Here is a 26,659-nt window from a genome sequence, read left to right as displayed (position 1 = left end):
CCACAGTAGGCAGTCCCACTTTACTTTGAGTACTGTGAGGTCACAAACCACATGATTCTGCCTCTCCAGTAATAGTGCTTGCAAAAAAAAGGAGTTTTAAAGCTTTTGCTTTTTTGGATTGTGTGAATGCTTCATTCGCCTCACAAACAACCACAGAACCACAAGTGCGGTGCAAACTTTCTCCAGGAGGACAGCAAGAAGTCTCTGGTTTTTAAATGGTTAATCTCCGCAGGTCACTACCAGCCACCGAGACCAACAGAGTCAGTGAGTGCCTCTAACCACAGTCTATGCAGTAATAGTAGGTCCTTCAAATATTTGCTCATTCTCTTTTTGTTTTGTTTCCTTGCTTTTCACATGTTACCAGCTACATAATTTCTTGACAGAAAAAATAAATATAAAGTCTATGTACTCCAGGCATACTGTAAAACTAAAACAAGGTTTGGGTATGGTTTGTATTTTCAGTTTAAGGCTGCAAGCAGTATTTACAACAGAGTGTACAAGTTCTATCTGGAAAAGAAGGAGGGACTATGGCATCAAACAGCCTCTTCAGCACAGTGACACCATGCCAGCAAAACTTCTTTTGGGGTAAGTGTTATCATATTTTAAAATCCTATAAGATATGAGCCTGCAAACATAAAGGTGTAATTCTTGATAAGCTGCTAGTTTGGCCAGATAAGAGTATAGTAAAGTGCATAAGAATAATGCTATTTAGTTGCATCAAAAAACTGAAAAGGGAAATTGCTAAAAAAATTTGTGCTTGGCATCTGTAACTTTAACTCTTGTAGTAATGACATGAAATAGACAAAATTAAATGGAATTATGGTAATCAAATGTTTTCCAGAGGAACTGAAATGAGGATGTTAAAACAGTAAAAGTTCAATATTCTCATTAACTTTTACTTTAATAAAATCAGATACTAAATTAATCAAATTTATTATAAATTATTGACTCAGCAGCTCTCAATGTTTGAGTAAAGTTCAAAAAGGAAGCGATTTTACAAAATAACAGACCACAAAATTATCGTTAACATTATGGCCTTCCCTGTATGATACAGAAATAAACCTGGAGGAAAGCTAACATTTTAACCAGTTCAACCAACAAAAATCTGTAATTTCTAACTGCATTGTAAGATATCTACATTCTTGTTTTTAAACAACTTGATATAACTGAAACACACATTCAAGTAGAATAAAATTATTCTAAGTACATCATAAACATTCTGAAGAGATCTTCAGAGTTACCCAAGATACTTAAAAGTTTAAAAGTCTTTTAAAACCCACAAATGTATTTTTCTAAATAATTCTGTGTTACATCTATACACTGTAAGGACTTGTGAAGTTTGTGATAGACTCAGGAAACACTGAAACCTCTAAGATTCTTTTAATTACTTTCTTGGACCTACCAAAATGAATAGTGTTTTTAATCTTGGAGAAAACAAAACTCCCAAAAGATACCTTGGATTATATAAAGAGCCATACTTATTAAATCATGCTGGACTTCAATAAAACAGAACAGGCATAATACAGTTCTTTAATATTTAATTCCAAGTTGATACAGGCATATAAATGATCTCAATATTTATCAGCTGGCAGGGTACTAGAGTAAAATATCAGAACACTTACAAGATTCGCTTTATGATGTCCAGCATGTTCCTACTATGAGGCTGTTTTAATTGTTTTCTTTTTTCCTTTAAAATAAATCGTTTTGCCACATCTACCAATATTAACTTTGCTATGTCGTTTTCAACTAACGATTGGAGTCTGCTTACTCCTCCTACTTCACACATTTTAACTGGCCACTACTGGAGAAAGGATCATTCTGAGTTTAGGTCAAAGAGAAATAATTAGACCTGAAGACAGGGAAAAGTATTTCTCTTCTAGAGTAAGGAAATGTACTTCATATCTTACAAAACGTAAAATTGCTATAATAACTCCCTCAATAGCTATAAGTGGGTCCCTTCACAATTACAATACATACAACATAATAATCACTGATTATAAAAAATTTAATAGTGGATATTAAGCATTACTCAAATTTTCTGTATTTAGGAAGCAGAAAATAACTCCAAACTGGACTGCATTATAACCCATATTGTAACTAACAGCTCACATGGAAGATCTTTTGCTACTACCTCTCAAGAGATGAGAAAAAATTGTTACATGGAGGGATTAGTTGCAACAGGCATATCAAACAGTTAAGAACACCTCATCATTAGAAATAAAGCTGTCACAAAGAATGATGAAATGCTCCTTCTATATTACAAGGGGTCTAATATCTACAACATTTTTAAGAATTATTCTACATTAAAACTTCCAAAGCCTAATCAAGTTTCTATGAAAGACATAAAAGTAAACCGAATAAAGATCATCTTCTGTTGGATGTAATATTTTTAACAGTGCAACCAATTTATCTTCTGTAAATTTCCCTTCCCCCTCCCCCAGATAGCACTTCAGAGCCAGGATAGAGAGCTTAACAAGAACCCAGTACACCAGAATATATTATAGGTGGATAGTGGACTTTCAATATAGGTTATCATCCCAATGCAATGCATACATGTCCTCATTTCATAATCTAAGTGAAGTCTAAAACCTCACTTTAGCCTTTAAATTCTTATAGAAAGACTGTTACAACTACGAAATGAAATGTGTTAAGAATATAGCCTAATTTCATAAGACAGTTAACAAAGACAATTGAGGTAAAGGACAAAGGACATACTGATTATCTCACTTTAATTCTAAGGAGTCAAAAGTATGTCTGTGTGTGCGTGCATATGTGTGTGTGTAAGTGTGTGAGACAGAAATCTGCCAGTGAGAGTCTAAATGTCCTTGATCTCTCAGCATACTTTTACGAAGAACTTTGAATATCAGATCATTATTTATTATAAATAAAGCTTGTTGGAAATAGTAGATTGACTCATCAACTATGTTATAATTAAGAACTTGTGAAAAATTATCAGCTGACTGATTAAATTTCTACATAAAATCTCCGTAAATGACCAGAGTTTTAACTGATAAGACAGATATGTGACCAGTGATTTCCTAAACAATATTTGTGGTCTGTATCAATGACAGTTTTGTCTCTAAAACAGGAAGAGCTAAATTCCATAATCCAGGGAGAGTTAAGTCAAGAACTAACATGGAAGACTAATAGATATTAGAAGCTAAAAATGTTAGGGCATGCAGTTCCCAAAGATTTTATTACTGTCTAATAAATAATTCTGATTTTACATGAAATATGGTTAATGATTCCACTTTCAATTTTTAGTAATTTTTTGATATAAATGATCAAACAGAAATTACAGGGAAAGATCATAATAGTTCATGTGAACCTTTAAATCACAAGAAAGGCATGAAATATACATGATTTCATTATGATACATTTTAGTTCTTTTAATAAAAAAATTAATCTATTCAATTATACCCTACAAGCTAATCACTGATAGTCTGACTTGTTTAAATCAGTCATGCTAAAGTTGAATTCAGCAAGATAGAAATGTTCCAGTTTGTTAAAAGAACACTGAAGTATTTGATGATTAAATAAACTGCAAGGGGGGAAGCTAAGTCATTGAAGGCACTAAGATTTTATCAAACACACAGAATTAATCTTTATTGAATAGAACCATTCACAAATCAAATCACACTGTACTTCAATACTTCCAAGCAGCGCTAATCAATTACAAACCTTTTCTAGTGCTTCAAAACTCATGTGCTTTCAATTTTACACACTGGTGGTCCTCAAGTACTATATTGGGGCAGAGTTAAGACATTCTGTATTACCATTTTTTTTCAACAAATATTCATCTAGAGGCCATTTTTTTTCCTCTCAAGAACTGCTCACATGAAAATGTGGTAATATTTTTATACTGTACTTCTTTGTTAAAGCAAAAGGTTAAAGGTTACCTAAATACCTCAACTATATTATATATACATATATATAAAGGAAAAGGTAAGTATTCATATAAAAATTCAATGGGACTGGATTATTTATATTTGCATTTCCTATGATTAATGATGCACCCGTGCATACTTGAAAAGTGATGGAAAAACAGGGTAACATCTTAAATTGCTCACCAAAGCATAAAAATGCCAATCTTCAGTGATACTCTAAAATTTGTTCCAAAATACTAAGCTATGACAATCCTAAGTCAATGCAAAAGTTCATCAGGAACATCAAGTAAATGCTATTACCAAAAATCTTTAGAGACATTTTATATAAGTTTCAATGAAACAACCTCTAGTGTCTCTTTCAAAATATATATATAGCTAACTACACAAATAACATCAATCCAATGTGAAAAAAAAATATTTCCTACAAAAACTAAAACTGTAACTGTGACCATGCATAACTATTTTTTCATTCATTTACCAAAATAAACATATTATTATAACACGTATTAGAAAATTCAATATAAATTTAGGCAGACTTCCTAACAGGTTACCTTAATGCAATCTTTCTCTTAAACCAATGACTGCTATATAATTTCCACTTAAATTTTTTTAAGTCATTATCATCACATGTTAAAGATAATAATAAATGATAATATCTGAATATTTTAATATAAAATATTCAAATGGTCTCAAGTATATAGAAAATCTTCATGAAATAATTCATATTTTAAAACAAATCTTTAGAAAAGGAAATCTCACATGATACTTACACATCTTAATGTAATCTCTTATAATTTTGAAAAGATTATGGCATTCACTGGAGGTGTTTTGATTAATGGGTCACAAATTTTAAAAATAAGGAAACTCAATACTTTATTCAAAGGGAGTTTTCTTACAAATTTTAATCACAGTTAACCACAAGCTTTTGTCCATTCAACAGAAAATATACATAAAACAGACCATACATTTCCATTTAACTTTTTAAGGCCTATATAGCAACTGAGAGCAAATCTTTATTATACTGCATATATATCTCCATCTTATGTAGAATAACACAGGAATTTCCTGCTCACAGTACTACTGAAGACATTGTATAATAGGTTTGGAACACTAATGAATAGATGACATTATTTTAAGATCTTGCTATTGTTAAATGGAGTTAGTACTAAAGCCTAGTTTTCAAACATTTCCTAGTAATAAATAAAAAACTATGTCAGTTAACATAATGCATTAACCTCAAATGAAATGAGCTAAATTGGAATTAAAACAGTTCTTAAAGGGATACCTGCTATGTAAGTAATACTTTTAATGAAAATAACAATGTTATTTGTGCATTTCCCATAAATATTCTATATTGTTATTAATACTCAAAGCTTCAAGGTATAGGGATTGGGGTGGAGCTCAGTGATAGAGCCTCACATGCAGAAGGCCCTGGGTTCTATACCCTTAATCACCTTACCTCCCCCCACAAATCTGATATATGTTCAGGACCAAAAATCATAGTGATTGTGATTCTGGCCTAAATAAAACACAATAACTACTGGTTTACTTTCATTAAGTCAGGGCCTGGGCACTGTCCTTGGGCTTTCTCAAGGCTAGAGCTCTACCACTTGAGCCACAGCACCATTTCTGGCTTTTTTCTATGTATGTAGTATTGAGGAATCGAACCTAGGTCATTTATCTGTTAAATCTACCATCCACAAGGAAAGGAATTCATAAGCACATAAACATATAAAGTGAATACAATTTTGTATAATGCTTAAGATATGGAAAATTATTATACTGATGTTAAAATTTTTGCCAAGTTAATAATCTCCAAAATATATTTAAAATTAGACTGACAGCCAATGAGAAGACTTTATGATCTCCACTATTTACACTGCCATTTCTCTTAAACTGCATATGAGTTAGATTAGATAAGTGAAATTAGCAGGGCAAATCTAAATATCCTGTACAAGGCAAACGATTTTTACTACAAAGTCAACTAAATTCACTGTATTATACTATTCAGTTATAATGACTTTTTTGTACATCACTATTGTCTACTAGAATCATTATACCTACCATTAACTATAAACACACTTTACATAAAAGCTCAAACCCAAAACCCATGAACTTAAATATACATTTACAGGTCCCCCTAAAATTACACGAGCCTTGTGTGTGCCAAACCATTATTTACATATTTCTTATGGTCACGTATCTCACAACTAACTTTATTATGTGGTTCAGCAAAAGCAAAAAAAATAAAGGGAAAATGCTAGCCAAAACCAAAGTAACAATCAGCAATAAAACTTTAGACATATATATAGACACAGTCTTTCTTTGTAAAAATTAGAATAATGATGTGGTATTCCACAAAACATTGTATAGATATGGCCATATTTTTACACAGAAACAAAATATTTGCCACATATATTCACCTTAAATTTCTTCTACCTATCAATCTCACTTAAAAGTTTTATGTAGTATATTCATATTTATGACTGTGAATGTCATGACCATATAGGCAAAAAAAAATCAATTGTAAAACATTTCATTGATGTAGTGTTCATATCTCCTTGAAAGTAATTATTTTTGCATGTATACTGCCCAAGAAATATTAATATGTAAAACCAATAAAAGAGATTTGGCATCTATTAAGAAGCTGAAGATTAGAATAATCAATAAGGCACTTATAAAACCCACGCACATTATTTTCCAGTTGTAAACTTAAATGCCAATTAAGAACTGACATCAGTAAAATGAATCATTAGTTTGCAAAAGCAAAGCTAAGTACAATGGCCTGCTAAGAGATGCACTGTTTATGGAAATTATCGCACAGAAGAACTCTAAGTGGTAAATAAGTATATTATTCATTGTCTGTGTAACCTGGATAGACAATTAAAATACTGGGGGCTGGGAGTTTGGCCTTGTGGTAGAGTGCTTGCCTAGCATGCACAAAGACCTGGGTTCAATTCCTTGATACCACATACATAGAAAAAGTCAGAAGTGGTGCTGAGGCTCAAGTGGTAGCGAGGTGTCCTTGATAAAGCCTAAGGACAGTGCTCAGGCCCTGAGCGCAAGCCCAGGACTGGCAAAAAAAACTAAAAATAAAAAATACTGGTCTCTTAATTTTTGGCATTTTTCAATAATAATTATTATTACCTTCTAAATTTCTCTACTGAACTCCTCTACAGAAGAGCCTCAGTAGGCTCGAAATCTCTAAGAAGGCAGGATTGTTTCTGCTAGATAATTTGAAAATTTTTAATGAAGCTAATCGTGATGATACTTTGCAGCTCAAAACAGAATATCACATTTATCTTATTTTATTATGTATTAATACACTACGTTGCATGATTAATATTTCTACCTGCTGCTATATCACTATAACTTGGTCCTAGAAAATAGTTGAATTTGAAGAAGATAAAAGGTTCAGATTTATTTTTAGTAGTGATACTTTCATTATAAGTTACGTTACATAAGAACAGCTTGGGGGGAAATAATTTTCAGAGAAAAATGAATTCTTTATTTCATAAACGTCTCTCAGATTACAGATATATGCAACAACAGTAGTGATTATAGAAAGAACAGCAAGTAGTACAGCCCTTGCCTCACATGCTAAATGCCCTAGATTCCATGCCCAGTATTGTTAAAAAAAAAAAAAAAAAAGAAGAAGAAAAGAAAAGGAAGGAAGGAAGGAAGGAAGGAAGGAAGGAAGGAAGGAAGGAAGGGGAAGGGAAGAGAAAAGAAAAGAAAAGAAAGAAAGGGAAAATAAGTATGTCAGCATCTCATAGTAAGGGACTGACTCAATTAAAAATTTAAGAGATGAGCTGTCTATGAGAAAACTCCCTTCAAAAGGATGCACACTAACATTAGGTAAAATAACTGATTATAAAAGATAATTCATTAAAATTCTTTACCCCTCATAAGATCTTTTAAGGTAATCCAGCTTTTGACAGATTGCAAAAATTTGCCCCTGCTCTTACAAATATAAAGATTGGTACTAAAATGAAAATACTTAAGAGGACAACACTTACAATCTTACTGGAATACACTTGGAGAGTAATGTAAACACAAATTTAATGTAATCTGTCCTCTGATTAATAGTCCAACCTTCTCTTCATAGCAGAAAGAGATTCATATTCTTATAAATTCCAATATTCATACAGAATTTCTTTATATTCTTTATATTCTCCCTCTTAAAACTAAATGTCCCGTTTCACAATAATTTAGAAGAAAACCTTGTATATTATAAATGTTCACATTTTGAAATTGCTACCATTTATACTAAATTGGAACAGTAAGTACAGTTAGAAAAACTTCACTCTAATTCAGTAGGAGAGATTTATTATAAAATATTGAGTGCATCAATATGCTTAGAGAAATGCACGCAAGTGACAATTGCACTCACAAAACATCTAGAAATAATAATAGCATGTATCAAATGCTGAACACTGTTAGGCTTACTTTTATTTTCATTAAACTTCTGAATTGATAATACACATGTAAATATTTTTAAAATATTTGGTTAAAGGTGCTAAATTATTTATTATTAAATGGTTAACTCTCACATATAAAAAGTTCTTGCTGAAATATAGTCAAGTCACATTCTTGGCATTGAAGTTAAATCATGTACCAAGTATTTATTTACAAACTAACTATATATTACATGCACAAAAGGATAGGAAGGAAATTTTCAAATGAAACCACTAACAGAAGAAACTTAAAATATCTACCTGACTTTAACCCTTTTTAATTCAAATATATGGTCAGTTCGATGTGTTCTTTTTTTTTTAATACACAAACATTTTTAATACACAAACATTTAAAGCCTTCAGTGCTACTTTATAACTTTAGGAAAAATGACCTTGTAAATTGGCAGATATATTTGAAAAATAGCTATAAAAACAGTGTGATCCAAAAACTTAAATAATGCAAAACATATGAAACGAACAAAAAATGCAAACAAATGCATAAAATTACCTAGCAATAAAAATTTTTAAAATAATACAGTAGAAACCAACTGTAAATATAGGAGAAATACACATACTTTTTAAAAACAGAGTTCATTTGAGCACTTTAAAAGGGAGGCTTGGATTTAAGCAGAAATACTCTATGACCACAGAATTCTCTTCTAAAAACTAGAAGACTAAAAAGAAATATCTAACTTTACTATTATTATTATTATAATGTGGAATATTTTGTATAATCACAAAACTATCGTTTAATCTAAATTTGCTAGAAAAGCGTGACCCTGCATTTCTATTGTACATACCTCTTCCTTATCAATAACGATGTATCTTCAGCATTCGAGAAGATAAAAAAGCTCCAAAACTCTTTAAAATATATAATCAAACCAACACATGGAGGCTATGTTAAAAACATTCATTTCAAGAAGCCTAGAAATTCTTTTTGCAAGTTGATTCATCCACACATAGAAAGCAACCTTTACTAAGTTCCTTTGCTACGCCATAATGATCTGCTCCAGAAACTTGAGGGTACCTACAACAACGGGCTACCTGTTCTAGCCATGCTTAGGAATGTGTCCAAATCACTTTTATTGATTTAACCTTTATAGGAATGTTACATATCCTCAGAGCAAAACATTTTGAATGTATTTATAATATGATACACTTCTGAGAAGCCATGAAAAAGAAAGCTAAAAACAAATCTAGATATCCCTCCACCTTTGGTTGTTATGGGTTTATTTTTATTTTAAACATTATCAGTGGAGCTAAATATGAATAATTCTACTTGAGAAAACTTACTTTGGCAACACTGTGAGCAGAAATAATTTATTTTAGAGAAAAGAAAGTGTATTTGATATAAACTCTAACTTTAAGAAATAAAACTTTCTAACCTGACAATGATATCACATCTACAAAATTTAACAAATTCTAAAAGATCCTTCATACTCTAATTACACAAAAGTATCCTACAAAAGTATCAAACTGGAACTTATAGAATTTAATCTTTGTTGAATAAACTAAGTTGTACTCTAGTTTACTTTCTGGGGTTTACAGAGAAAGTTCTGTGTAGCCTATCTCTCTTGCTTTCTGCACGTGGTACTTCACTCATGGCTGCAGCAGCTAATTCCTGCATTAGGTATGTATACCAAACAGTAATTCACAATATCATGCTTCCTCACATTTAGCTCACCATCCATTACCTTGACCCTCGCCTCTGAAAAAGCTCCACTTTCAGTGCACACTGTTTTCTTAAAAAGGCAAACAACTTCCTGAGCATATCCAGATGTAGCACTCATACACACACAAATTATAGGCAAGTTCTCAATAATTCTCAATTAGTAAAAATGTAATAAAACTAGAGTCACTACTTATTACTTCAATGATCATCCATGAGTTTTCACTGGGAAATGACAGTGAGGACTGTGTCTTACAGAAAGAACATATAATAGCTACCACAATATGAATTTCAGGTAAAACAACCAAGTTTATGGCAGTGTCAGACAAGAGTCTATTAAACTGGGATTTCTGAAGCTCTCTGAAGCTCTGGAATTTCTGAGCTCTGGAGCATGAAGAAAATGACTATGCTCTTGGGTTTTTTTTCTGAAATTTAACTTATTATTAATATAAAATTGGTTTCAACTACTTCATTTTCACCTTGTCGTCAGCTTTTTATATAAAGTATGTAAGCATGCATGAGATGATTCTAAACTAGAATCAAAATAATAGTATGCAGCTTACTTTGATGAAGTAGGATGGGGGCAGAGTGTGACAGGGGAGGAGGCAAAAAAATCAAAATGAAGGAAGCCCCGTTCTTCCCCTTCGTGGAGCTTCCTTAAATTTTCTGTCTTGGGTACTGGGTTCCCTCCCTTGGGTATCCCCTTCCTCCCTCCTAGTGCTGCTTGGAGTCATCAGCAGAGGACATTTCATGAAATAAACACTATGCAGGATAACATAAACACAGAAATATAGTAATTTGGGATAAAAATTAAAAGAATATTTCCATACTCAATGTCCTGTTTTATATTTTCCCTAAAAACACTGTCTTGAAATTACATTTTTAAAAAAGCACATTAAAAACATGACTCTCTAGACTCAGTAGTTACTCTGAGATATCAAAGGTAACTCTGAAATTTTCTTTGAAAGTATTTACCACAAACACCTTATCTTGCAAAATAAACAACGTGCCCTACTCCTTGACTGTAACACTTTTTAAAGAATAACTACAACAGTATCTCCCATTGAAGAGCTCAAGGAGTTATGTAAGACTTGTCCATGAATGATGCATAGCCTAAGGAATAGATCTTGGAAAGAAAGGGTGGGAGAGGGAAAATCTTTTGAGTTTTTTTAAACAAAACCTCCCCAGTAAACCAGCCATGTGTGGGAACCAATAGATAACCAACTTACAAAGAAATCAGATGAAGTCAAGATGGATAGAGACCATTAATTACAAATTTATCTCTACAAGAAAACTTATTCACAAGAAATAGAACATTACCATTTTCTTTCTTTCCCTTTTTTGTAGTAAAGATGTCAGTCAATGGTTGTATTTAACAAGTAATACAAATATGGAAAGAGCTGTAGGGCTCTAGTGAAGTGCACCCACCCACCTACCAAGCGCCAGGCCCTGAGTTCAAGAACAAGTAGCACCAAAGGAAGAAACAAGTAAATTAAAAAACAAGAAATTTAAAAAAAAAACACAAATGATACAATGAATAGCACCAAACACTATTGGGACTGATTAGCTATTCTAATTACATAACAATCTGTGCTAAAAACTGAATATTTTAAGCTTTAAATTAACTTAATTAGGCTCAAACGTACATACTTTGGAAACTCAAGTTCTTAACCTGGCCTGTGATTTTTGTTTTTTAATAGGATAACTTATGCTTGAATTGAAACTGCTTTATTTTTTAGGTTTATTTTGTTTACTATTCCAACTTCTGTGCTAAACATTATTTAATTCTCAAAATTCCTTATATAAGAGAGGTATCTTCATTATGTACAGTTGAGCAATGAGGTACTAAAACCTGGCCAAGGTCACATGAAGAACTGACATTCAAACCCAATCCCTTTACTTTTTTTTTTTTTTTTTTTTTTTTTGCCAGTCTGGAGCTTGAGCTCAGGGCCCTGAGCACTGTTCTTGGCCTTTCTCAAGGCTAGAGCTCTACCACTTGAACCAGCACTACACTTCCAGCTTTTTCTATGTACATGGTACCGAGGAATTTAACCTGGGTCTTCAGGCATGCCAAGCAAACACTCTGGCACTAGGCCAAACTCTCAGCCCCCAAACAAAACATGGACAAGTTGAAATTAGCACAAAGAAAATAGCAGACAAATATGGCAACAGAATTACTAGGCCAGGGGAAACTTTAGGAAAATGAGACTGTAGTGTAGACATAATGCTGACAGGAGTAACCACCAGGAGGAAAATGGGGAAGCACACGAAGAGTTTCTTTGTCACTATTAAAACTGTGATTAGAAGGAAAAATATGACAGGGAATTGAATGGGATCTTTTAAATTCTACAGTGTGTACATATCAGAGGAATCCCCAACAATCATATTAAGCTGTGTTTATACAGCGTAGGATTGGAAAATGCTTGATTTTGCTATTGGTCAACGTATTTTCACCTAAAATACATGAATATAATAATTTTTAGGTTCAGCGAACAGTATGGTCTAATGTTTGAAAACAAAGGCATAGGAAACAAGATGTTTACTGTCCCATGCTCAAGTTGTAAGAAACAGAGCAAGTCCTCCTATTAGAAACTACTTGTAAGAAGGAAAATGATCAGAAAGAACAGACTTAGGGAAACGTGACTGACTGGCAAGGCTTTGGTGTCCAATAAAATTAAATCACCGTAAACCTACTTATCATATAACCTGACCACAAGCTCCTTGTGTTCACTTTCCACATCTGCAAAAATACTATCACCCACCTCAAGAATTATCTTTGAAAAGTAAATTAAAAAGGTACCTGTACTCAAAGTGGTTATAGCTCCTAGTTAGATCAGCCTTTCAATCCCTAAATCCACCCAGGTCTGAACCTGAAATCTCACATTGTGTGCTAACAAGCCAGCAGCACAAGCATGACCAGAAAGTATATTAACTCAAAGTGCAGATGATGAGGCCAATCACAGGATTCCTGAATTCAAATCAGCAAGTTAGTAAAGCAAGGTTTGAGAAGCCCTGCTCAAACCAACATACAATTTGGAGAAGTATCCAACAGGCTTCGGATTCCCTGAAGCTTTCATCCATCTCTGGCACACAGCTCTGATGGAGAGAATTATGGTCACAGTTTATATCCTATGCCCCACTTCAGAAAGACTCAGGAGATTGACAGAAAAAAGATTCATCTACTTCCTCTTCCACAGGCAAAGCTTCAAATGAGGAGGACTGAACAGGAGGTCCTATGTGCGTGCCCCCTCATAATGTCATCTTCCACCACTCGAGGCATTGCAGTTACAGACCTGCATTCTCCTCCCTGTTGTCCCATGTTCTAGAGGCAGTATTTAGTAGTGCAGAGTTTGTAAGATATGGCTACAGCTGGGAAAAACTATTTTGTTCCTAGTAACCTCTCACAAATCATACCTTTAATAAAGAATCCTCCCTAGAATCTTAGCCAGTGGTCGCCTTGGGCTGACAGATCTACAGACATCCATTCTGCAACAACTGCCCTGAGACTGACATTCTATGCTACTTGCTTAGTGGTCCAGTATCCCACAAATGTAGATGTCTATTCTTCCTACCCTACCTTTCCATGACCACCAACACAGGAAAAACAGAAAATAGAGAAGACAACTGTAAATTTGAGAAACTGTCAAGCCAAGGGGTAATTCAAATTCATTTATGGAGAAGATACAACAATGTGAGGGAAGATGATTAAGACCATCAGTTAGCTGATGAAGAAAAGCTGAAGAAAAGCTCCAAGCTTGTGTAGCCTTTGAAGAAATTTCGAGCAAAACTCTGAAATTCCTGTATTTCTTACACTAAGAACTCCCACTTCAACTTCAACAAACTTTCCCCTACCTATACTTAACTTGCTCTCCACTCTACACAAACTAGCCCTTAGCTGAAATACCTATCTTAGTTGCCCAGTCATGCACACTGGTATTCTTTTTTTATTCTTTTATATTTTATTATCAGGGTAATGTATAGAGGAGTTACAGTTATATTTGCTAGATAGTAGGTGCATTATTTCTCACACATTAATGTCCCTTCTTATGTTTTTGTCCCCATTTCCCTTCTCACGCCCCCTCCCAATCATCTTATTTTCCCTCCTTCCCTTTCCTATTTCAAATAAACAAATAAATGTATATACAATATGCTAGGTAACAAAGACAGATACAGTAACAAACACTAGTATTTTCCTTCTACCAGAACCTTCTTTTTGTTTTTTTCCACAAACATTGTTTTAGAGCCTATATTTCCACCAAGAGCTCCTAATTATTAATTTCTCTTTACATAGCACCTACAACAGTAATAATTATCAGTTACCATAGGTACTAAAAGCCTATAGAGGTCTAGGAGTGTCGTAGAGTGCTTGCCTAGAATGCACAAAGCCTTGAGTTCAATTACTTGGTACCACATATACAGAAAAAGCTGGAAGTGGTATTATAGATGAAGTGGTAGAGCACTAGCCTTGAAAAAGCTCAAGGATAGTGCCCAGGCTCTGAGTTCAAGCCCTAGGACTGGCAAAAAGGGGAAAAAAGATATACTTACATACTTAAAATCCATAAACAATTAAAAGCATTAAAAAGTAAGTCCACTTTTTGGATAATGGAATTATTTATATATAAGCCTGCACTTTACATTCAAGTGCACCTACTCCCATGCAGAAAATCCTGCCAAACAACAGCCACATTGTCTTCATGACTTTCCAAGCATCCTGTGAAACTCAGCACTAACCAGCCCCTCCCAGGCACCAGGCATGGTAACACAGGAAAATTCAACAAGCCAGGCCCTAACTAGAATGTAGTGACATGAGAGAACTTCTATGTAAGAGTAGTGCTAGGACCACGCACACACAGAACAGTGACAGCAACACTAGGAAAGTCAAAGAATACTTCCTGGAGGTTATATCCATGCTGAGGTCTCCATTTTGTTAATGTTCTATTTTTGGCTCTCTTAATGGTACTTACATTCCACCTAATTGTATGCTTCATTGAATTCTACAATACACACACACACACACACACACACACACACACACACACACACACACACTCACACACACTTTCTCCAAATAAATCAACTCTGTTTTACTTTCCATCCTGTTCCTCCATAGCAGCCAAGGTCCGGTCAATGATCAGCACATCTAACACCTCACATTTCAATGACTTACCACAAAGCCCTCCAAATTCACAAATTAATCCAATTATCTTTGAAGAGTAGCACTGTGCCCAGCACCTAAGCACTGTATGCACCTTACTGCAGGGCATTCAGATGCTGACAGTGCTTAGCTGAGTCCTTCACACCTTGCACACCAATGGACACAGTAGTTTTCCCTCCCAAATTCATCACCACTTTCCTCAAGCTTTCTCACCTTCTATCTTTGCCAGAGCTTTATCTATTCCTTCAAAGTAGAATTAAGTTGTAATATAGGCATAGCTAAAAATAAATACTGCTTCTCATATTATTTAGATTAAAAATAAGAGTTCTAAGCCTCACAAATGAAGTAAAAATTTTATTATGTACTGAGAAGAGATTCACTTCCAAAATATTAAATTCTGACCTTCTTCCTGACAATCTCAGCCATCAGGAATACAACCATAAGCCTCAAATAAGAAGCATATACTGTAAATCAAAACTGCTACAAAGCTTATGCAAAAAAATTCAAGTGATTTTTTTCAGATGAGGAACTGTCAAATTTTCATAGCTTATTTTAAGTACAAATTTAATAAACTTGATTTTCTATAGTACATTAGGAAAAATATTCAAAAAGAAGGATGAGCCGGCACCTTTAATACTAGCTCACACCTTTAATCCTAACTATTTGGGAGGCTGAGATCTGAGGACTGAGGTGTCTGTACTCTGGTATACTATTCCTAGTACTCTCTAAGTACTCATAAATGGTCCTAATCCACTACAGAAGGATTTTCATTTAAGCAGTCAGGAAAAAAGATTAATATTATAATCACACTTTTAATGTTTATAAAATGAATACATTAAACATTTAGTCTTATGAAATATCTGCATAGGTACCAGTAGACGCTATTAATCAAAATGCAGTTTTTATATCCTATAAAAAATATTATAGGGCTGGGAGTTTGGCCTAGAGGTAGAGTGCTGGCCTAGCATGCACTAAGGCCTGGGGTTCAGTTCCTTGGTACCACATACATAGAAAAAGCCGGAAGTGGTTCTGTGGATCAAGTGGTAGACCTCTAGCCTTGAGACAGCCCAAGGACAGTGCTCAGGCCCTGAGTTCAAGCCCCAGAACTGGCCCCCCTCAAAAATATTATAGCCCTGGTGCAGTACACCTGTAATCCTAATAGAATCACTAGTTCAGTTAAAGAGACTAACTGAAAACCAAAAAAAGGAACTGGAAGAATGACTTAAATGTTAAGAATATTCTTGGGACCAGGAGTTTGGCTTAGTGGTAGAGTGCTTGCCTAGCATGCACAACGCCATGGGTTCAATTCCTGGGTACGACATACACTGAAAAAAGCCGGAAGTGGTACTGTGGCTTAAGTGGTAGAGCGCTGGCCTTGAGGAAAGCCCAAGGATGGTGCTCACGCCCTGAGTTCAAGTCCCAGAACTGGCCAAAAAAAAAAAAAAATAGAAGAAGAATGTTCTTGAGGTCCTGCATTCAATCCCCAGTCTGGTGCCAGGAGTTTGGCCTAGAGTATTTGCTTCATATGCACAAAGACCTGGATTTGATTCCAACCCCAGGACTGGCAAAAAAAAAAAAAAAAAAAAGGACAATAACTGAAAATCAAGTTGGCTCATTTTCACACACTACTGTCACAATATTGCTCTACACTAAAGCAAGAAAAACAAATATTAAAGAAAACTGAGAAGCTTCTCAGCCTCTAATCATACACTAGTTAAGGAACCCACTTATTAGTGAATTGTTTTTAATGTTTCTAGCCAGTGTTCTTTCAAATAAACTTTCTAAATGTAAAACTGATTCATTAATCAACTTTAAAAGTAAAATAAGTGGCAAAGGCCAATGTCTGAAATTTGAGTACAGAGACAAAAGCATAAAAAGGAAAGAAAAATGAAATTGCTTAAAATTTGCACTCAGAATTTGTTCTGGAGCTTGATAAAATGATTCCTAAAATTTCAGCTGGAAGAATGAAAATAAGAAAAGAGTCCAGAAATATCTTAAAAAGAAAAGTTATATTGACAGACTTGAACAGTAACATCAAGTATTAAAACATATTAAGAAGCTATAATAACTAAAATAAAGCAGCACTGGCAAAGGAATAAAATTCAGTGGAACAGAGAAAAGTCAAAAGCAATAATTTATTATCTGATAAAGGCAGAATTTCAATTCTGAGCGGAGAGGAAAGATTTGTGGTAGTAAAACCACTGGGAACTCAACTTGAAGTAAAATTGTTTTCACTGAGAACTCTCCCTGACAACGTATAACAAAATGCATTGAATATTAAACCAGAGGAAGAAAATCAAGAACGTAAATGGAGATAGGCATCAAAACTGGTTGTAGGACTTTTAGCTTAAGGGCAGAAGCAACAAGACTCATAATGTTGATTAAACATTAAAAATGAAACTGGCTTGCTAATCAAGGTCAACACAATACATTTACAACAGTACTTATAGGACTTTAGGACTGAGTATGCACATATCACATATATTAGCAAAAGAATGTCTACAAAAACCATATACATTTCAATATTATTCATAGCCCCTTCTTGTAAACTTATGATGAAAATTAAATGCAATATTAAACCTCGCAATCAAATCTTACATGTTAAAGCAGTCAGAATTGTGGGACAATGAAAACTTAGAAAAAAAAGAAAAAGAAAAAAACAGAAAGAAGAAAAAAGCAGATCAGTGACTAGACTAAAGATAGATATAAATCAATAGGTTATATAATATAAAATGGATTTGGGGGGCCAGGAGTGTAGCCTAGTGGTAGAGTACTCACCTAGCATCCATGAAGCCCTGGGTTCAATTCCTCAATACCATATACTCAGAAAAAACTGGACGTGGAGCTGTGGCCCAAGTGGCAAAGCGCTAGCCTTGAGCAAAAAGTATCCAAGGACAGTGCCTTGAATTCAAGTCCCAGGACTGACTGGCAAAAAAAAAAATCTTTTTCCAATCTTAATAAAAATATTGACGTTAGCTGGGCACCAGTGGCTCATTACTATGAATCCTAGCTACTCAGGAGGTGAGATCTTAAGGTTACAGTTCAAAGCCAGTCTGGACAGAAAAGTCTGAAACAGATTCTTATCATCAAGTAAACCAAAAGCTGAAAGGGGAGTTGTGGTTCAAGTGGTAGCGCACTACCCTTGAGTAAAAAACACTCTGAGAGAGTATGTACGTTGAGTTGAGCCCCAGGACTGGTACCAAGATAGACATGTTAGATTAGACAGACAGGCAAGGCAGGCAGGCAGGCAGGCAGGCAGGCAGGCAGGCAGGCAGGCAAGCAGGCAGGCAGGCAGGCAACCAGGCAGACAGAAGTAACCCAGAAAAGAAGTATTCTATATAAAATTTGCACTTCTTTATTTCTCTGTGCTACCCAATATAGTGGTCACCAATTCTATGTGGCTAGTTAACTTTAAGTTTTAATGAAATTTAAAATTTATTTGAAAGTATGAAATAAAATGGTTATCATACCAAACAGCACCACAATAGGCATTCACTCACTACAGACAGCTATACTGGAGAGCCTGTTACAATACAGGAAAATTCATTTTTCTCTACGAACGTATTCCTACAAAATTAGAAATATTTCCTCCTACACTTTTTACAACCTTCTAAATCAATACGCTGATGGTGGTAATTCTTTTTTAACAAATGATAACAAAACAGCACAGTGCTTATTATGTTTAGGAATTACACTGTGTACTTTAATCCAATCTGATTCAATATTTATATTGTCTCTGTGAAATAGATGCAGGTCCACAATTCTATCTCTGAAACATGTTGCAGAATTCAAAAGTTTTAGGAAGTTGACATAGTAGAGAGAACAGTACACTACATAACAACCTTAGGGAGTTAGGGAAGCACACAGAAAAACAGTGTCATGATTCCCCACAGGAAGGACCAGTGAAGTCTATTTTAAAATCTGCACAGCAAGTAGAACTAGGTCCTGCCATCACATTAGTCATGAGCACAGAAGCCCATTCTCTACACTGTACTGTAATTTAAAAAATAATGGATCTGTGAATTTTTACGTTCCTTCCCCTATAACTAAGGATTATCATCACAGAATTACTCAGATGACTTCATCATCCCTTATTTCAAGCATTCATTTCTAAGATGTTTTTCTTCCAAATAATTATACTGTATACCAAAATGAAAATCTGTTATTTTCTTCTCATGAGAAAACTGACAGTGCTATTAAACACAGAATCTACTTTTTATTGTTACACTTATAAAATGATACTTATTTTTCAGGTACTTAGTTTGATCTAGAAACTCAAAACATTTCCTATTTCATTTCTGAAAGAAAAAATATATGTAATCAAAATTTTCATTATACAGTGCTTTTATGTCTTCAATACTTTTACACAAATTCTCATCCTCAGGATAGAAACTGACCTAACCAATTTGAAATGCTTCCCATTAGTATACTTAACCGTGTATCTTCAAATATACCAAACATACGCACTTCACAAAAAGTGTAAGTTTATAACACATATTTTAATGTAATTTAAATACCAGGAAATAAGATTAGATGTGATTAAATATTACCTAATATTTAATAATATTTAAAATATAAATATAAACATTTATTCTATAATATAGTTACATTTTTGCCCCAAATTATGAAATATCAGATATAATATCTAGTAAGAAATATGTATGTAACTTTGGAGAAAAAATTATACTTTTCTTTAGTTATTGATATGCTCTTGCTGAGACAGATTTGACAAAACAATAAAGAAAATTATAATAAATGTTAAGATAACATGAAAATGACAACTTAATCTAATACTCATAAAACATCAGATCTCATTGCTAATAAGCAAGTTATTAACTCAACAATTATTTAGCTTTCACATATTTTATTAGTGTATTAGTCATACATGAACCAGTAAAAGTTCATAAACTGAATTATATAAATCAAGCTAAAAATGTTAATGAAAAAAATGTAGTACTGCATGTGTCTAAAGCATGGGCTCTGCCATCCACTAGTGGTAATGTCTGAGAAGTCAATCTTGGAGTCTCAGTCTTCATCTATTTTGAAATGGTGAGTTGTCTAGTACACAATCAATTCTACAAGAATTTCAGCATCATTAGCATGATTGAAGCCTCTTTATAAATCATCTCTACTTCTTAAACCCTCAGCTTCAATTTCTAGAAAAACTAAAATGAACTATGGAAACCATCTGAAAGAAGCCTAGGTCAGTTTAAAAGCCATCTACTAGTATTCAGATATGTTCACATTAAGGCTCTTTAAAGCTAAACAGGGACAAGCAGGAAATACTAGGAAAATTACTAGGTCAGTTTTGGACATACTAATGACATACTCACAGACTGCTTTATGAACATTTTCAGGAAGCAGAAATATAGAGCTGAAGTTAGAAGCCTAACCCTGATTTTTCACATTCTAGTTCATGACAATTAGTTGTCTCTATACCATTCTCAATTGCAAGAATGTATACTTCTCGATGCATTACTTCCATACAGTAAAATGTCAAAAAAGTTTATTCTTAAAAATGCAGGCAGGCACTGATGGCTCATGACTATAATCCTAGCTACTTAAGAGGCTGAGATCTGAAAATCACAGTTTGAAGCCAGCACTGGCAGAAAATTTTGTGAAATGCTTAATCCCAATTAATCCACAAAAGTCAATGAAATAAAGATGTGGCTTAAGTGATAAAGAGCCAGCTTTGGGCAGAAAAAGCCAAGAAAGAGCACTCAAGGCTCTGGTGTCAAGACCCAGAACTGAAACAAAAAAAAAATCAGAAAACATTTGTTAATTAGGTACCTACTCTGAAGCTAGATAGCTAGCCTGGAGCAAGAAAGTGCAGGGACAGGCCTATGCCCTGAGTTGAAGCCCTAGGACCATCAACAAATTTAATAAATAAGCAAAACTTTCAAATTTGTGCAACTAAAAAAGTAATTCTACAATGTAGAGAAAACTAACTAAAAATTATTTTCAGCCTGTGAATTTTACATAAGGATAAAATTTTTATTTAGAAGTATAATAATAGGAATTGGCTCAAGTGGTAAAACACCAGTCATGATCAATGAAGGCAGGCAAGAGCTGGTGACTTTGAATTCAAGTCCCAGTACCAGCAAATATGTGAGTGTATATATATATATGTATATATATGTATATATACATATATATAATTAAAATACAATACATAAACAACAAAAAGAAATTTTTTCTTGAGTCTAGTCACAGAATTAATGAGTATCACTGGGTTAATAAAACTACCACCATCACTAGACTCACAAGTGTGAACAAATACAAGGCAAGAAATATATAAATGGCTGAAATAAGGAAGAGCCCAGTAAAGCTTCTAAAATTATTTTAAATTAATTAAAATTCTTAACTTCATATAAACTGAAATGTAGGATAAAAATGTCTTTTTTTCTAGTTTAAGTTCTAGAACTTAAAAATGTGCCCCTGTATTCTTATTCTAACTCCTGTTGTTAAAAGAGCTGTGATAAAGACAAATATGCTCAGTTGTATGTAGTAGGAAAACTAGTACAAGGACAACTACTCTCATCTCAACTCATTAGCAACTGTTTAAAATCTGGAAGTACTTCCTAATGGATTTCACTCTGGTATTTACTATTTACTACTCCCATGTAAATATAATAACCTTTATTTAGGCCCCAACAGAAAACTGGCTGTATCTAACAGCATTATGACAGTTTTAGTTGTCAAACTGGACTCCTTTAAGTGAAACCAATGTCTAGAAATGACAATAAATGATAGTTACTTGATTAGAGAGCAGATAACTAACAAGTAACCAAGTCATTACTAGTGAATGGATGGGAAGACAGGAGTAGTAGAAGACTGAAAAGCAGCAATGCAGACAGGCTTAGAACTGTGACACAGAAGCAGTAAGAATAACAAAATCAAATTCTTGCAACACAACATAAACATAGTCTCTAAAGACTACATTTTCCCATGTGAAGTAAGTATTTAAGATCAGATGTACATTGATTCTGATTTTATATAGTCAAAAAGGTTGACTCTTACATTAACAAAATACTGGTGAATTATAAAGGCCTAATATTGGCCCTCTGTCCCTTTCTGTAAAGAAATTCATGAGGGAGGAAAAAAGGTAACTTCAAACTCCTCTCTATGAGGTCTGAAATAGAAAGAAAATGACCATTTATTCCAGAGCTATAGCCAACAATAACTTTTACATTCTGAACCCAGCTTTAGGTACATTAGTTGGGAAGATGTTTGCAAAACTAATAATGAAGTGCTAGATTTAGCCTTTTTCTTTTTCAGTTTCTTAAGTGGCCTATGGTCTATCAGATATATTAAGCAGAAACTCCAACTTTAAATGACAAAAGGAAACACTTCTCTTCAGCTTGCTTCTTGTAGAGAGCTGTTTTTACAGCCCAGATATCAGATCTCTCCTACAAGTGACCAAATTATAAATACTTCCAGCTTTTTGGGCTAAAATATCCAACTCTGAGTGATGCTCATTTAGATAAATGATTGAGAATTGACTTACAAAAACAGGCTACATGAACGTAGTTGGCTAGCACTGCTACAGATCAGGTTTCTTAGCTACTAACATTATACAGTTTTAATAAGAACTATGAATTTTTAAATGTCTGAGATTTGCTTTACAATATTACATCTCAAAACAAAAGTGGAGAGTTAGGCAGGAAGGTTAAATAAGACTGGTAAAAAAGTACTTCGTCATTATATTATGCTCTATGATTTTAGGAGTTTGAAATACAAAGTAAACTGAATGAACCACCTCTATAGAAAACAAAATATCTCTTAACTTATTACAAATCTTCAAACACATACTTAATTTTAGGGTTTTTTTCCCCTGTCCTGGGGCTTGAACGGCCTCTCTGTGCTCAAAGCACTAAGAGTTTTTATCACTTCAGCAGCAGTACCACATAGGCTTTTTCTGAGTTTATTGGAGATAAGAATCTCATGGACTTTCCTTCTCAGGCTGGCCAGATCTCAGCCTCCTGAGTTGCTAGGATTACAGGCGTGAGCCACAAGCCAGTGCCCAGCAATATGTTTAAGCATAACTAACATAATACCCCATAAAAAGATTCTTGACAATTCCACTATGGCATTTTATCTAATTCTGGCCCCTTCCCACAGGGATTTTTTTACTTGATGTAATACAAATTACTTCTAAGCTGAGTTCTATAAACTTTATATTGTTCTTCAACATGAATAGATTTAAAACAGCAAGAGCTGTCATGTGCAGAGAGACATACTTACATCATACTCTGAAGCTCTGTGGCAAAGCTTATGGTCCTCCCAGTGCTTCTTCCACTACTTGAAGTAGCGGTAGCCATTGGGCTAGCGGCAGTGTTATTCATCTAAATAAAAAATGAAATAGAGACCTTACAAAATGTATTTATAAATAAGTGCTTAAAATGAAAACATTTTTAAACTACTTCCAAAAAGGTATAGAAAAATTTAAGTTCCTAAGGATTTCTAGTTTGCATAAAAGTTCTCATTCATTTAATGTTCTTTATTCACATGAAATAGTACAGAAAGGCTGCTTAGTTGAATAAAATGTCAGTCAATACCTATTTTGCAATAAGTAATGCAATAAAAATACTCATTAAAGGCTTTTGACAGAGCTCAATGGTTTTAAAATGTGTTGCAGGGAGCTGTGAGATTCATTAGTAATTCTTTATGGAGCTCCCAGTAGCCACTAAATACACACACATACACACCCATTCATACACATATACACACACACACACACACACACACACACACACACACAAATATGCCCATATACTGTTTCATCCAGACCACTAGAATCACAGCCTAAACTACAAATAATACAAATAAAGTAAATCAGAAGTAAGCATTGTGGTATTTCATAATGTCAGGCAAATATTTTACTTAACAATGCTATGTTCCTACTAAAGTTAAGACAATACAGAATGAGAAAAGTAGATGTTAATCTTAATGCATGCCATTTTATTGAATGCATGAGACATTAAATAAATAAGAACATAAAGAGGCCAAAATAACATTATAGTCTTGAAAGGAGGTAAAACCTCACTTCTAGGATATTTCATATATTCAGGTAAATTTTGCTATCCTGTAATCTTCCTTAAAATAAAAATTCTCTTGAATTCTAAAGAACACAGCAAATTCAGAACAGGAAAACTGAGAAGGCAGGTTCTGGAGGTGCTACCTCACAAACACCTGTTCTGCTCATAGAACTACAGAAGATAGATGATAGTAAAGAAAAAACTTCATTTGGGCAACTAACTAATCTGAAGATGACAGCCAAAAGGATCATCTTGCTGGGAAACCTCATAGGGGTAGAAGTTTGTAGAAAACTCATGAAAACCTAACCACATTGTCCACATGAAATACTTTACAAGTCCACAAATCTCAAGGATAAGTATCATTTCTTTGGGGTCTTCCCATCACAGAACAGCTCCTGAGTGGGATCTTCCCATCAAAAACAGTTTGCTCCTGTACAGCTCCTGAGGGGGGCTCTTCCTGTCTCAGAATGGCTTGCCCCTGTATAGTTTCTGACACCTTATAAAAGAATAGGTTACAGGGGAAAGCTGTACTTGAGACCCTCTTCATTTCTCACTAAACTCACAGTAATGAAAAAAAACAACAGAAAAACACTTTGCCTGACTATTGTGGAAGGTAAAGTACAGAGGAAGTTAAAAAGGGAGTCACAAAACCTGTCATAAAACCTAGTCTACCTAGGTTTGATTCCAAGCTCTGCTACTTTGCTAAAACTTTGAGCAACTTAACTTCTCAGCATTTCCATTTCCTTGGCTATAAAAAAGGAACAATAGTTCATCTCTTAGGGGTATTATAAAAATTAAATGAATTAACACATTACATCATTAATTCATTAAGTAAGTGCAAAGACTAGTAATTACTAAGTATACAGTAAACATGAAATAATGTTAGCTGTTAAGTAGAAAGATCTTAAGAAGTCTTCTTTCTCAATCCACTAAAAGCTTTCACATCAAGTTACATTATCCTTATTTCATAGCCACAAGTCTAAAAAAACTTAAATACTTTAAAATTTTAGCTCAATACAATTCCACTACCATTATAAAATAAACAAAGCCAGGGTCACTCTTCAAGGACTGGGCCCTATGCAAATAGGCTGGAGGAGAAGCTTCTGTCTGAATCTACTGCCTGAAACAGACAGACATACTAGATAAATAGATAGGCAGGCAGGCAGGCAGGCAGGCAGAAGACATAAAGTTGTACATCTTACAACAGCACACTGCCTAGAATACATCAATATCCTTCTGATCTATTTTGTGGGCTGTGTGGGCCTTAAGACCCAGCCCATGATCACTAGGCACAGAAAGAGAAAAACAGAGTTCCACTCCAACTAACCTTAAAACCCAGTAGTCTAAAACACATTAACAACATAATGCTAAGAAAGATCATCATCTTTTGAAAGCTTAAATTTGTTCTAGATTCCCTCAAAAATTTTGGAAATAATTATTTTTCTGAAACCTAGGTTAAAAAAATTACAGGAGTTCAAACCCCACAACTGACAAAAAATAAAAATTACAGGGTTTTTTAGGAGTGTAGCCTAATGGTACAGTGCTTGTCTAGAATGCATAAAGACTAGGTTCGATTCCTCAGTACCACATACACAGAAAAAGCCAGAAGTGGTGCTGTGGCTCAAGTGGCAGAGCCCTACCCTTGAGCAAGCACTCAGGCTGAGTTTAAGCCCCAGACTTGGCAGAAAAAAAAAATTACAGGGCTGGGAATGTGGCTTAGTGGAAAAGTGTTTGCCTAACATGCATGAAGCCCTGTGTTTGATTCCTCAGGTCCACATACACAGAAAAAGCCAGAAATGGTAGAATGCTAACAAAAGCAGCTCAGGAACCGTACCCAGCCCTGAGTTCAAGCCCCCGTCAAAAAAAATTACACCACCAGTCAAAGATGGAAAATAGGAAATTTAAGTTTTTTGTTTGTTTGTTTGTTTTTTGTGGTCATGGGGCTTGAACTTGGCCTGGGCGCTGTCCTTGAGCTCTTCATCTCAAGGCTACCACCCTACCCTTGAGCCAAGCCCCATTTCCATTTTCTAGAGGTTAATAGGAGATAAGAGTCCCAAGTCCCCTTGTGCCCGGGTGGCTTTGAACTTTGATCCTCAGATCTCAGCCTCCTGAGTAGCTAGGATTACAGGTGTAAGCCATCACACCCCGTGATTTAAGATTTTTACTATCAAATAGAAATGGGATAGACTTTAGGGAGAGAGAGAAGAAAAAGAAGAGAGAAAGAAAAAAAGAGACAGAGGCATTGAACTTTTCCAAAAGCTCGGAAAACATTGCTTGCTGTCCAACACAAGGCTGACAGAGAACTTAAGAGAAATGTTAAACTCAGAGATAAGTATTAACATCAACCTCCACAAATTATGACTTAAGCTGACTCTTGTCATATCTAATACTTATGCCATTCTATAGGGTTATTTTATGGTCAAAAAACTGAGACATGGAGCTACCTATTCCTT

At 34.3% G+C, this 26,659-nt stretch overlaps 2 protein-coding genes across 4 annotated transcripts in view; one reads left to right on the top strand and one right to left on the bottom strand.

The window, feature by feature from the left end:
• The window catches only part of Supt3h (SPT3 homolog, SAGA and STAGA complex component), a 251,889-nt gene that overhangs the window by 218,491 nt on the left and 6,739 nt on the right, over positions 1-26,659 (bottom strand). For both annotated transcript variants that reach the window (XM_090355553.1, XM_090355552.1), the window contains exon 2: positions 23,413-23,513. In XM_090355553.1, coding sequence (XP_090211679.1) covers positions 23,413-23,513 — 101 coding nt within the window. The remainder of the gene's footprint in view (positions 1-23,412; positions 23,514-26,659) is intronic.
• Positions 175-26,659, top strand: part of Runx2 (RUNX family transcription factor 2) — a 177,498-nt gene continuing 151,013 nt past the window's right edge. The window contains exons 1-2 of one of the 2 annotated variants that reach the window (XM_090355549.1): positions 175-264; positions 463-585. In XM_090355549.1, the coding sequence (XP_090211675.1) occupies positions 528-585 (58 nt within the window). In that variant the 5' untranslated portion in view covers positions 175-264; positions 463-527. Of the gene's footprint in view, positions 299-462; positions 586-26,659 lie in introns of both variants that reach the window. The other variant, XM_090355550.1, reaches the window with a different exon arrangement.

Source organism: Megascapheus bottae, chromosome 22, assembly GCF_031878675.1.
Source record: "Megascapheus bottae isolate mThoBot1 chromosome 22, mThoBot2.hap1, whole genome shotgun sequence".
In the NCBI taxonomy this organism is placed as follows: Eukaryota; Metazoa; Chordata; class Mammalia; order Rodentia; family Geomyidae; genus Megascapheus; species Megascapheus bottae.
This window is presented reverse-complemented; position numbering and strand designations above follow the sequence as displayed.